General features: G+C 42.3%; 1 protein-coding gene across 1 annotated transcript; it reads right to left on the reverse strand.

The window, feature by feature from the left end:
* Window positions 1-1,597: 1,597 nt before the first annotated feature.
* MINAR2 (membrane integral NOTCH2 associated receptor 2) lies at window positions 1,598-10,133 on the reverse strand. Its single transcript, XM_063321064.1, has 3 exons — window positions 9,941-10,133; window positions 2,585-2,830; window positions 1,598-1,777 (listed from the first exon to the last, which is right to left on the reverse strand). Exons 1-3 carry the CDS (start codon window positions 10,103-10,105, stop codon window positions 1,598-1,600), a joined length of 591 nt encoding a protein of 196 aa, XP_063177134.1. The 5' UTR covers window positions 10,106-10,133.
* Between the last annotated feature and the right edge of the window lie 887 nt (window positions 10,134-11,020).

Genomic DNA, 11,020 nt, shown 5'->3' on the forward strand with positions numbered 1-11,020 from the left:
TAAAATGCTCCCAAGTTCTTAATTTCATAAACTGAACGGACCTGATCTTTCAGACAAGAACACCCGTCCACACTGAAACTGCAGCGAGCCAGGAGATTGCGCTCCCCGGTATATTTACAGCAATGTTCAGTTTTGTAACAGGGGTACTAATTTTATGCCAGTGCATTAAAATGCTGCTACACTTTTGCTGTTGGCTGCTCACCAGATTAAAGCAGTAAACTGTTTTAGCTTGGGTCTTCAAATCAGTTACAGTACAAGCCAGGTCAGGGTCTGAGTATTTACGGCACAAACAAAGGTTCAAACATGGACCGGGTGAGGAAGGAAGGAATTAAACGCACTTATCTTACCATCACACTGTACCTGAAGATGAATCCATCCCAACCTGAATTAAAGCACTGCAAAGCTGCTGTAAGCGTGGCGTGGCCTAGAATTCAGAGGGGGCAATACACACCCTCTAGCTTGGTTCTATTCCTGACCTATTTCAAAGCAATTTTTGTGTGAAAAGAGGTAGATGTGGTATAACCCAAACCTTCCAGCTTTTGTGCCTCTGTGAGATTCTCGTGTGACTGTGGGAGATCCCCATCTCGATAGTATTCATAGGCTCTTGCCCTAATGTAGAAATATAAAGGGTTTGCATCACTCAGAGTATTTTTCAGAAACAAAAGGAATAATGTAAGTTCTTCTCTCTCTGTTCACTTACTTACTTTTTATTTTGCCATTTTATCTCATGTTTTCATTCTCCTGAATTATTCGGAGGGGTATGAACTTAATTGTCTGAAAGCTCTTAACATTTTTTTTTAGTCCTTTCATTTACAGAGACCCTTTTTCACAGAATGGCTATATAACATTAATCTCTTTAAGGTGTATTCTAATTCCAGTTTATACTCTACTACTGTTTTTGCTCCATTTTTTGATGCGTCAGATGATTAAAAAAATACTGGCACTCCGTCTTTTGGGGTGACAAAGATGCTACATGTTCAAAGAACATGACACAGGGATGAAGAAAACCTGTCCCAGGGAATTCTTTTGATAGGAGCTCAGTGATCTATTTTTTGTTTTCCTTCTCTGAAAAAGTATGAGAAGACATTTATGCATTTAGGCTAGTGTTTTACTAAGTGCTGCATCATTGCAGCAATGCATTCAGTCACTAAGTAATGCATAAATTTTTGTTTTATAATTCTTTGGGATATCTTGAATGCCACTTTATCACAATTTTCTATATTCCAATAATAGTTAAGGATTAACAGGATGGCAGGTGTTTATTAGAATGAATAGTCAGATGTCTGTCTGTACATACTGTATGTACCATATCACACATGCTCACTCAAATCACTAGTCCAAAGAAGAAGGCACTAAGAAATTAGCATCTTTGTAGTTTTCGTTTTTAATCATACCCATAAGGAGACATTCTGCTCTGCTTAGAGTATTGGTCTCTTTTCAGGATCAATTCCTTATGCTGCACAGGAACATTGTAAAACAGTGATGTCAAACAAAATGTATTTGTGACAAAAAATTGGAATTCAAATAAAACAAGGGAGGGGAATAGCTTAATAAAAACATTTATTGAAAAAATTCCCATCAACATCATTTGGCTGTACTAAGTAAGTAAAATGCTGAGCGTGACTATGGTAATCAGGATGCAAACAGCTAGTACCATGAGCAGGGTGATTCGGCAACATTTGGAATGCTTTTTTTCTCTCTCTTTCTTTTTTAACAAGGTATCATACCCAGGAGTATAAATATCCCCCATCCAGAACCGTAGATCATTAGGATTTTCCTAAAAGAAAAATCAGAAAATGAACTCAGTTCCTCTCTCTTGCACATAAAGTCATTAGAACGTAGCCAGAAGTATTTTGGCTATCATCAGATAGTGATTAATGAATTTAAGGCATCACAACACAAATGCAAGAGACTTTCACTTGAACATAGGTTGTGCTACTTGCCAGATGCTGCAAATGTTCCACTGGGGAAAATTAAAACCACACTTTTCAGCCAGGAACCAAATGTAGGACACCAGCCATTGAAATGTGATTAAAAAACCCGAAAGAAACCATGTTGTCTTCTCAAGAAGAGATGTCGCTTTATAAACACCGATCTGAGTCCCTTTCCAAAAAAGGGAACAGCAGAAAAAAACTCACAAAAGTAACCCTAAAAGTGATTTGTGTCAACTCACAGGCAGACGGGATCCCGCATGGTGTGGATGAGGCTGAGAAAATGTGTATTATTTGATAACAGAATGATGTCATGAACATTTATTAAAGTGGGCATAAAGTATTTAAGTGCCTTATTTATAGTTCTTTTCTGTATAAATGGGGAAGCTGGGTTGTGGGGTATTGAGTTTTAAGGCTTTCTCTAGTCACAGAGGTGGTGTTCTGCAGAACTGAAATTCCTGGAGTCTAACCAGGTATGTAGACTTCTTTTCTGGATCAGACTCATGTTAGTGTCATGTCTGTACCGGAAAATACATTCATATTTACTTCTGGAACCTCACCAAAAGAACCAAGTGGGCTGCAGAGTGGTTCATGGATATGCACAGAGCTCATAGCAATTCACTTTGCGCAAACTCCGTGCAACGCCGCGTTACCTTTATGTGGCTGGCCAAGTTAGAGTGCAGTGAGTGGCTGTCATAGTCTTGCACCGTCCAGGAAGGGCTCTTTTTCTTCTCCTCCCAGTCGTCATCCACCTGCATATCACTATATAAGGGGTTGCTTTTGATTGTGGATTTCAGAGTGATGGGTGTAATATGTTTTCCAAGGGCTTTGTCTATCATTTCTTGACTGACCCGGTTCGAGTCTAAGCCCGGCAGCTCAGTAACATTTCTCTTTTCTCTCTGTAAGGCACAAGTTAGATCAGAAGCTGACTTTCATCGTTGTTTACCTACGACATAGCCCCCTTCCAGAGTTATCATTTGTAATGCAATAGAGTAATTTTTAAAATTACACATGCAACAATTGTTCTGGCAAACATCTACAGTGCAGTAAGGGAGCCTGTCTGCTCACTCGGGGCAGATTTCTTCCTTCTAGGGAAAGCATGTGGGTACAATCTGAACATTAAAACTCTTCTGCCAATGTGAACTGGCATTATAATGCCTGTTGAAAGAAAGCCTCTGCTTTAGCAAAACAGTGCTATGGAGCACTGTGATAGAAGCTGCAGTTCCGATGAAAGCCATGGGCGTATGATGCAGAAGCAGAGCTGTAAGAACAAAGCATAATGAAGCACAGGGGTAACGCTGTGTAAGAGACTGCCTTGACTGGAGCTGCACCTCTGACAGCAGGGGCGTGATTCACAGTTCCGTTCACGCTGTTGAATGCTAGACCTATGTCAGGATGTCAAAGAGGCCCTTCATTCAATTGAGGGAGAGTCCTTAATGCAAGCACTGTCAGAACTCAAAGGTAATTAAATATCTGAGCAGTCTCCCAGCAACAACAATTGTTAAATCAGGCCATTTAGAACAGGGGGTGGCAAGGGAGGAGGACGGACAACCCTGGTGGGATCACATTTTTGGAGCACACACAAGCTGCTGCTTAACACAGCACTAAGAGCCTCTTCAGGAGCTGGTAAGATGCTGGTAAGTTACCGTATTTTTCAATCTGTAATTGCATGCAGGAATGCAACCAGACTCTCCAATTCAAGCTATTCAGCATTTTGGTTCACCACAACCTTCTGTCACCGAGACTTTGAATTAATCTGTCACCAGTCTCTGGTTCCAGAGGTGTGTCAGCTTCCCAAGATACCTGCTTCTGGCAGACCCCTTGCCTTAATGCTGCCACCTCTCCCGTGTCTCAGGACTGCTTCTACAGAACCATCCCAATGCAAATTAAGAAACTTCCTTCCATGAAAGGACGTTTTTCCCATGATACTTCACTTATATTGAGATTTTCAGCCACTAAGGTGCCATGGTCCAGATGGACTTCAGCAGCACGTCCTGCTTTCCACCTTTCTGGTGGGATCCCAGGGGATCCCACCTCCTCCTGCATACTGGCTCTGGAGCTGCTTGTATCCCACATCAGCCAGTGCAGGTCCCTAAGCTGATGGCAAACTCCTGGCTTCTTCTGCTTGAGCAATTTTCTACCCTCTTCATGGACTGGTGAATCCACTTCCAGTGGCAGCTAGCTGCTACATGTCATCAGCTACTATATGCCTCAGTGCCTGTGCAGACACACAGACACGTGTGAGTTGGTCTGGGGCATGCAGGTGTAGAAGGAAGGAGGAGGACTGGTTTCCTTCAGAGAGGAAAGAGGGAGAAGCGAAAACAACAGCCTTTGTCTAAGAAACTCTAGGAGGAAGCATCATGCTGGCATTCTTATCACTAAATCGTGCACAAGTGACTAAGCATGTTTCCCATCAATAATTACCATTAGTAGGTGGGTGGATCCTCAGTGCCCTACCAGCCCCTCTATTAGTTCATAATTTTCATATGTCATTCCTTAGCCTTGACATATTCCCTGATAATATTACTCTTTGCACTGCAGTTGCAGCTGTCACTGAAGCCCTCTGGATTGTACTGGCCAGATTTCAGCTGAGCTGGTGTTTTTAACTGTCATTTCTTTCTCACTGCATTTTTTTTATTTTATTTATTTTATTTCTTATTTAAAATTTGTCAATGACCTTAATGATGCTTCCCTCAGGCTTGCTAGATAGTTGAACTTGGAGAACATTTTGTTGAAGAACGCGAACTGTCTCACCAGGGGTTGCTCAGTCTCCCTAGGCTAAAATGTTGTGAAAAGAATGTGACTTGACAGTAATTTCTAAAGCTGTTTTAAATAAAATGCTCCAAAACTTGGAATAGATGGCATGATGCAGAATTCGTTCATAAAGAGAGTGCTTTATGGCAAAAACTTTTTGCCCCTTCCACCCAGAGTACCTTTCGTTTCACAGGCATGAAAACAGGAGACCATCGTAGCCTGGAGCAGAGGTAGAGAGGGAATAGGTTGGGAGGTACAACAGAATTTGATGGGAATTGGAGGTAGGAGATGGTTTACAGAAGTTTTGGAGAGCAGATATTGAAGTGCAAAGCTAATGGAGAGAATACACTTGAGTGCTTGAGTGCAGGCAAATGCCTGGCTGTGAAGATTCTGCAGTAGATATATCCTAGAGACTAGTTAGGGAAGAGGAAGGACAGGACGCTGATGCATAGACACATCAAAAAAAAGGTTTAGGTCCAAGAAATGATACAGAGAAATCCAAAGAAGTTGCATGAAACATAAGCATTTACAGAAGCAGAGAAACAGAAGGAGGTTAGATAATAAAAATATGCCTGCCAGTAATAATTCTAGCAAAACCTACATATTTTTAAGATTCAAACCACATCCCAACACTTTCCACAGACTTCCATGTTTTGATTCTGCTTCATAAAATGAATCTTCAAAGAAAGATGAAAGTGTTGTAAACTTAGGTATCCACATATGTTACAGAATTTATATGATACACACTGTGTCTGAGGAGCCAGTGTGAATGAGGGTGGAACAGAGCAAATCAGAGCTATGAGGAGGCAATTTGTATTACTATTCACTGAATGGAAGCAGGGAACAGCAAATGCTCAAAGCAGCAGTAGTTACGAAGAACTCTGAGAAACTGTAGTTGAAATGTGCTGATGAAATACTCATTTAAGAAGATGAAAAATGCTCAACCCTGCAAACCCTGCAAAAAAAATATGTTTGATCTACATATAGCTCATGAACAAGAAAGCTGTTATGGTCTGTAACTTGTTTTTCACTGAGAACAGTTTGTCCTGCTTTGACAGACCCAGAGTGCTGACACACAGAAAAAGAGGACTCTGTAAAAAGCCTGAAGATCTGTAGAGAGTCCATGTTAGTTCCATCCCTCGGTCAAAATGTGCTTTCTCGACAGATTTTTCTTGATTATTATTTCATAATGTAAATTATGCATATAGATATGTTACAATATATATAATTAAAATATAAATTAATCTATATTGCTAGGAAACATTTTTATCTCTTTTTTTTTTTGACTTCATCATTTTATTCCTGTTGTTGTCGTTGTTAGCATTGAAACAAACTTAGGGTCTAACCATCCTCCCCTCGGTCTGTGATATGAAACATCAAGCTAATCACCCACCAAACCCAGGATATCAACAGTTAAGGGTAGGCTTTGGTCTCAAGCCCACCTACCCGCAAAAAGAGATCAAGGAGACATTCTAATGAAAGTGGGTAGCAACATGATTATATTTGCATGTAATTTGCTTAAGACTATAACCCTCTGTTGTACAAAAGCCTTGTAACGCACCTTGGAGGACCCTCCCAGCACTTGGAAGGGCATTTCTCTGACATAGAGACCTGACGTAGAGACCTGTTTCTAAGACAGACAAAAAGCCTGACAGGCAAAAAGCTGCTAGGTAGTAACCCAAGAATCCCTGTCATAGTTGTAACAACTGAATAGGTATTGATAGGCATTTGGTAAATAAAAAATAAAGCTTATTTATCAGGATAAGTAATTATTAGCTCTTTAGAATTTCCTGAACCAATCTGATCTCATGCTGTGGGTGCTGTGGAAAAGCAACCGGGAAGGCAAGGAGTAACTGAGGGTATGTAAGCAGATATGAAAGACAGTAGGGCAGACAGCTCACATCAAGGATTCCTGAGAATGCAAGTTTTCTTATGGAGAGAACTGAAGGGCATCAGAATTGCTTGTTAGAGACATAAAGCAGCATCAGGTACTACAAAGCAACCTGGGAAGCTACCTGACGTGGACAGGAAGGAGATCAGTAGATGGTTATAAACAACTAAGCGGACTTAATAGGAATATTTAGACAAAAGTAGCCATTCATACAGAATATTTTAATTGAGAGTATTTCTGTCCTCATAGTGAATTCTTTACTTAAAGAAAGCTTTTTTATCTGTTATTGATATTGGAGGTCTGCAGGGCTGTGAGTTAATTGTATAAAAACTTCTGTATGGTGTCAGGCCAAATCTCCTGCCAGCCTTGCAGCTGGCTCTGACTGTGGCCAGTTGCAGATGTCTAGGGAAGAATAAGAAAAAGAGCAGAAGTGTGTAATGCACATCTGAGCCAGGAGACAAACAAGTGACAGTAACACAGCACCTAACTTACAGATAAAAAAAAAATCTCTTGTCCTGGTACCCTGAGAAACAAGCAAAGGCAGGACACAGGCATTAGCTGGGATGAGAGACCAGGAGGGGTTAGGAGTGCAAGTTATCATGGAACTGTAATACCTGCAGGCCAAAATTTGTTTGGAGTTGTGAACTCCTAAGCAAGAGCAGCACAACAAGAAGCAGCGTGGTGTTCAAAGACCAAATGCTCTCTGCTCTCTTCCAGAAATAGGTAAAAAAGGGAAATACAAGCAGAAAAGAGAAGTCTGAGAATTGCTGAAATTGACCAGATAGATTACAGGGGAGACACACATCTCAGCTCTGAGAAGCAGCTATAGGGAATTAATCATCTGGTGTATGCTGAACACTAAAACATGTCGTGGGGCAGAGAATCCAGCGGGACTGGAAATTTTCAGGGCAATCAGCAAGTGGTCAGCAGCTAGCCATTTGCAGGAGTCTGTGCTTTTTATGCTGCTTTTCACAAGGAAGGACCAAGATTGCTGGACTGCTTTATGGTTTATTTTATTTGAAGTAGATGATGAAAATGTATGCTAAGCAGGGAAGCTGTTCAGTCTGCCTGATACAGAAGAGGACAGCAAAGAGAAAGAGCAACAACTTTTTGGTCAGCAATAGGGATTCTTGTTATGTCAAGCTGCTTTTTATAATGGAAATAAATTAAAAATCTTACAGGTGGAGAAAACACATAAGCGTTTAAGTGCACTTGAATTTAAGTGGTCTCATAATAAAGATCTGGAAGAGGCCATGAAAGTGCCATTGAGAAGTCACTTTATACAGGGAGCCCTGACCAGCAATAGTTTCTTAAAAGAAAATGAATTTCTGAAGAGGGAATTAAGGTGACTCTCAAGGTTTAATGACTTTGGGAGTCCGTAGGTCACGCACATATGTTCTGAAATGAATTCTCCTCCCTCGCCGTCCCCCCCGCCCCCATTTCCGTTTCTGAATTAACTAACCCTTAACCCCATTAGTTCTCTCATCTTAAAGCAAAAACATGTTATTCCTGCACCATTAGTTCTCCACTGTGCCATCGTGTTTATTCTAACGTCTGGAATTCATCAATTCTTTTCCCTTTACTTGATTGTCAGCGAAAGGGAAAAAAGGAGGCGAGCTCATAAGGGAGAGAATAAGGCACAATGAATTTTATCTGGACAGCTTGAATTCACTAATGACTACACTTAAAAGTATAGGTTGTGCCCTAGGTTCAACATTTGTAAAACATACTGCATTGCAAACTGCTTTTCTGGAGACGTGGTGAGCACAGACATTTCCTTTGAAATGGCCAGCCCAGGGCTGGGAACAGAGTTCCAGGAAAACCCTCTCGCTGGTGGCGAAGGGCAGAGCGCAAGTCGAAAAAGTGCAGGGCTCTCCACACATTTTTAATCCTCCCGCAGCCCTGCAGCCCTGGCTCGGTGACAGCGCGTCCTGCTAAACGACAATAGGGAGAAGGATCCCTGCTGTGGAGGAGGCTCTGTGTGTGGCTGCCTCCCTCCTGCACAAAAGAGGGGCTTAGGTGGGGTGGGGAAGGAGGCCAGCGTTGCACCATACCCCATTGTTTGGGATCCCGCAGGCTCCTTCCCTTGGTTAGGGCTCTTTGCATGGGAGCTGACGGGCGACCGTGCGTCCCCCCCACTCCCAGCTCTCCTTGGGGAATCGCCAGCAAAGATTATACAATATGAGCAGAGGCGGCGGGAGGCATTGGGGTAGGCAGAGGCGAGGGTGTCTGCAGAAGAGGCCAGGGAGGGTAAGGGGGGGTCGTGGAAGCGAGTTTCAGGAGGGGGAGGACTTTTGCACGTGGATGAGGACTGCAGCGGACTCTGGGAGGGAGTGATGGGGTTTGGGGAGAAGTGTCTGAGAGGGGAGAAAGGCAAATGGAAGTAGCCGTGGGAGGATCTTTCTCTTCCCATCCCCCAGGCTGATGGTTTTTCGGCTCCCACTCCTCATTCCCCTGGGGAATTGGACCCCCACCCTAACGATCCTCATGATCCCTTCTCCACTCCCCAACCCCCCCCAACCAACTGCTTATGTGTGTCTCCATCCCTTGACAAGAAGCAGACCCTGGAGCTTTTGCTCATGTTAGGGGTGGGGAAAGGCGAGGGGCTCCCCGGGCAGCAGGAAAGGAGCACTGTGGAGCAGCAAGTGGGGCCCAGAGGGGTGTGAGCTGATGCAGCTGTACCGCTGCTGATCCAGACGTGAACTTCTCCTCCGCAGGCTCCACGGCCTCTACTAGGCAGCCCACATTTATGTTTTTCCCCCAGAAACTGCTGCTACCTCTGTGTAATAACCTGGATTAACACAGCAGTGTGTTTCACACTTTCAACAGCTGCTTGTCAGGATATCAGGAAAGTCAAAGTAGAATGAGAAAAAGAAGGCAAAATAAAGCGGAAGCTACAGTGAACTATGTAGACATATATAAGCTTGTAAGACACCAGCAAGAATATCTAATACTCTCTCTAATGTGCCATTTCATTGAGTTTGAGAGATATGACGCGGCTCTCAGATTTAAGTCTGGGTTTTTTTCTTATTTCTTCAGAGAAGGTGCTCCATTCTGCTCTTCAGTACAAATAATCGGTATTTGATGTCAGTAGACTTTCTGGGAAATGCTATGAAAATGTTACAACAAGCAGTAGAAAGCCTAACGTACTGAAAAAAAGTCAGCCCTGAAGAGAGTAACTGTCCTCTCAGAGCCTGATCCTCACTGAAGTCTTAGAAAACTTAGAGGGATATTAATGACACAGATTCAGAGATGCAGGAAGCTGAATTCACAGCTGAAGTCTCAACCTCATGGCATTTGTCTCCTGATTCCAAAAACAAGGTAGAAAAATCAGAAAAAAATGTCAGCTTCTTTTACACCTTACCTGTAAATAGACCCTATTGTGCCATCGCTGCACACCAGGTAAAGCGGCTTCTGGGAATTTTGCCAGGCTGGCTTGTAGAAAGGCAGAGTTTTTCACTAAAGACTTCACCTCCAGTTGCAGGAATTTATCAGGATGGTTGTTGTTTGGCAAAACAGAGAAGTCCATGTTTCTGTCCTGTAGAGTAATAACGAAAACAGCCCCAGCTTCTGCTTCCTGGCTGTGCACGCTCCTTCTATTATTAATGATGTGAAGAAGGATACGACAGTTTCCTGAAACTGTATCTGACCCCTGTTTGGTGTCAGGCTCACTTATATCATCTACCAATGATAAAAGATTGTTTAGAAGCGGCAGAGCAGACAGGACATGTTTCTTTAAGTGCCTAGCTTAAGTTTTCAAGTTCAAGGTCTATTTTGATAGATACATATGTGCTTATTAAAGCTAACAGAGTACCAGTGAGCAGATGCATAAGACACTTAAATGCATACCAGCACTTCCTCAAGTGACCTGCCAAAAATGTCAAGCTTACAATACTTCAAAGCAAGCTTGTTCCCCAGAAAATTAGAAGCAGCTCCCAGCGCAAAGCAAGTCCTCCTTTTCTGTGGCGGTACTAAGAGGCTCCATTGTGCTGTGTGGGTCGGTACCGTTTACCACGATGGCTATGACATGCACTTCTTTAGGTTCAGGGATTTCTTTCACAGTAAATTCTTCTTGACCCTGGGAAATATTAGATTGTTTCAAGTAATTGATAACAGAAGTTTTCAGGGAATTGAATCTGCTCCTGTTCAAGTGAATGGAAAACACTCTTACTGACTTGAACAGCATAGTCAGCCCTTCACTTTTATTGTTTTATTTTGAGATTTGATATTTTCATCATCATTGTATAAGTCGCAAGTTCTTTTGACTTTCAGCTAATGGAATTCTCCTTCTCATCATGGCCATTAATTACACCCAGCAAAAGTAGTCTCCTCACTTTTATTTTAACCTTTTTTTCCCCAAGCTTTCTGTTTTTCTAAGACACGTTTCATTTTTCGTCACACTGCCACAGAGGACAGATTTTTGAAAGTTCATTGTTTGAAATCC

The sequence above is a fragment of the Chroicocephalus ridibundus genome, chromosome Z, assembly GCF_963924245.1.
Source record: "Chroicocephalus ridibundus chromosome Z, bChrRid1.1, whole genome shotgun sequence".
Lineage (NCBI taxonomy): Eukaryota > Metazoa > Chordata > Aves > Charadriiformes > Laridae > Chroicocephalus > Chroicocephalus ridibundus.

What these genes read in the sequence shown, in the direction of transcription:
- MINAR2 (XM_063321064.1), bottom strand. Translation starts at nt 10,105, where the DNA reads ATGGACTTCTCTGTTTTGCCAAACAACAACCATCCTGATAAATTCCTG. An exon ending in ACAATAGGGTCTATTTACAG is followed by an intron (nt 2,831 to 9,940) that starts GTAAGGTGTAAA and finishes TGTGCCTTACAG; the next exon opens with AGAGAAAAGAGAAATGTTAC. An exon ending in ACTTGGCCAGCCACATAAAG is followed by an intron (nt 1,778 to 2,584) that starts GTAACGCGGCGT and finishes TTTTTCTTTTAG; the next exon opens with GAAAATCCTAATGATCTACG.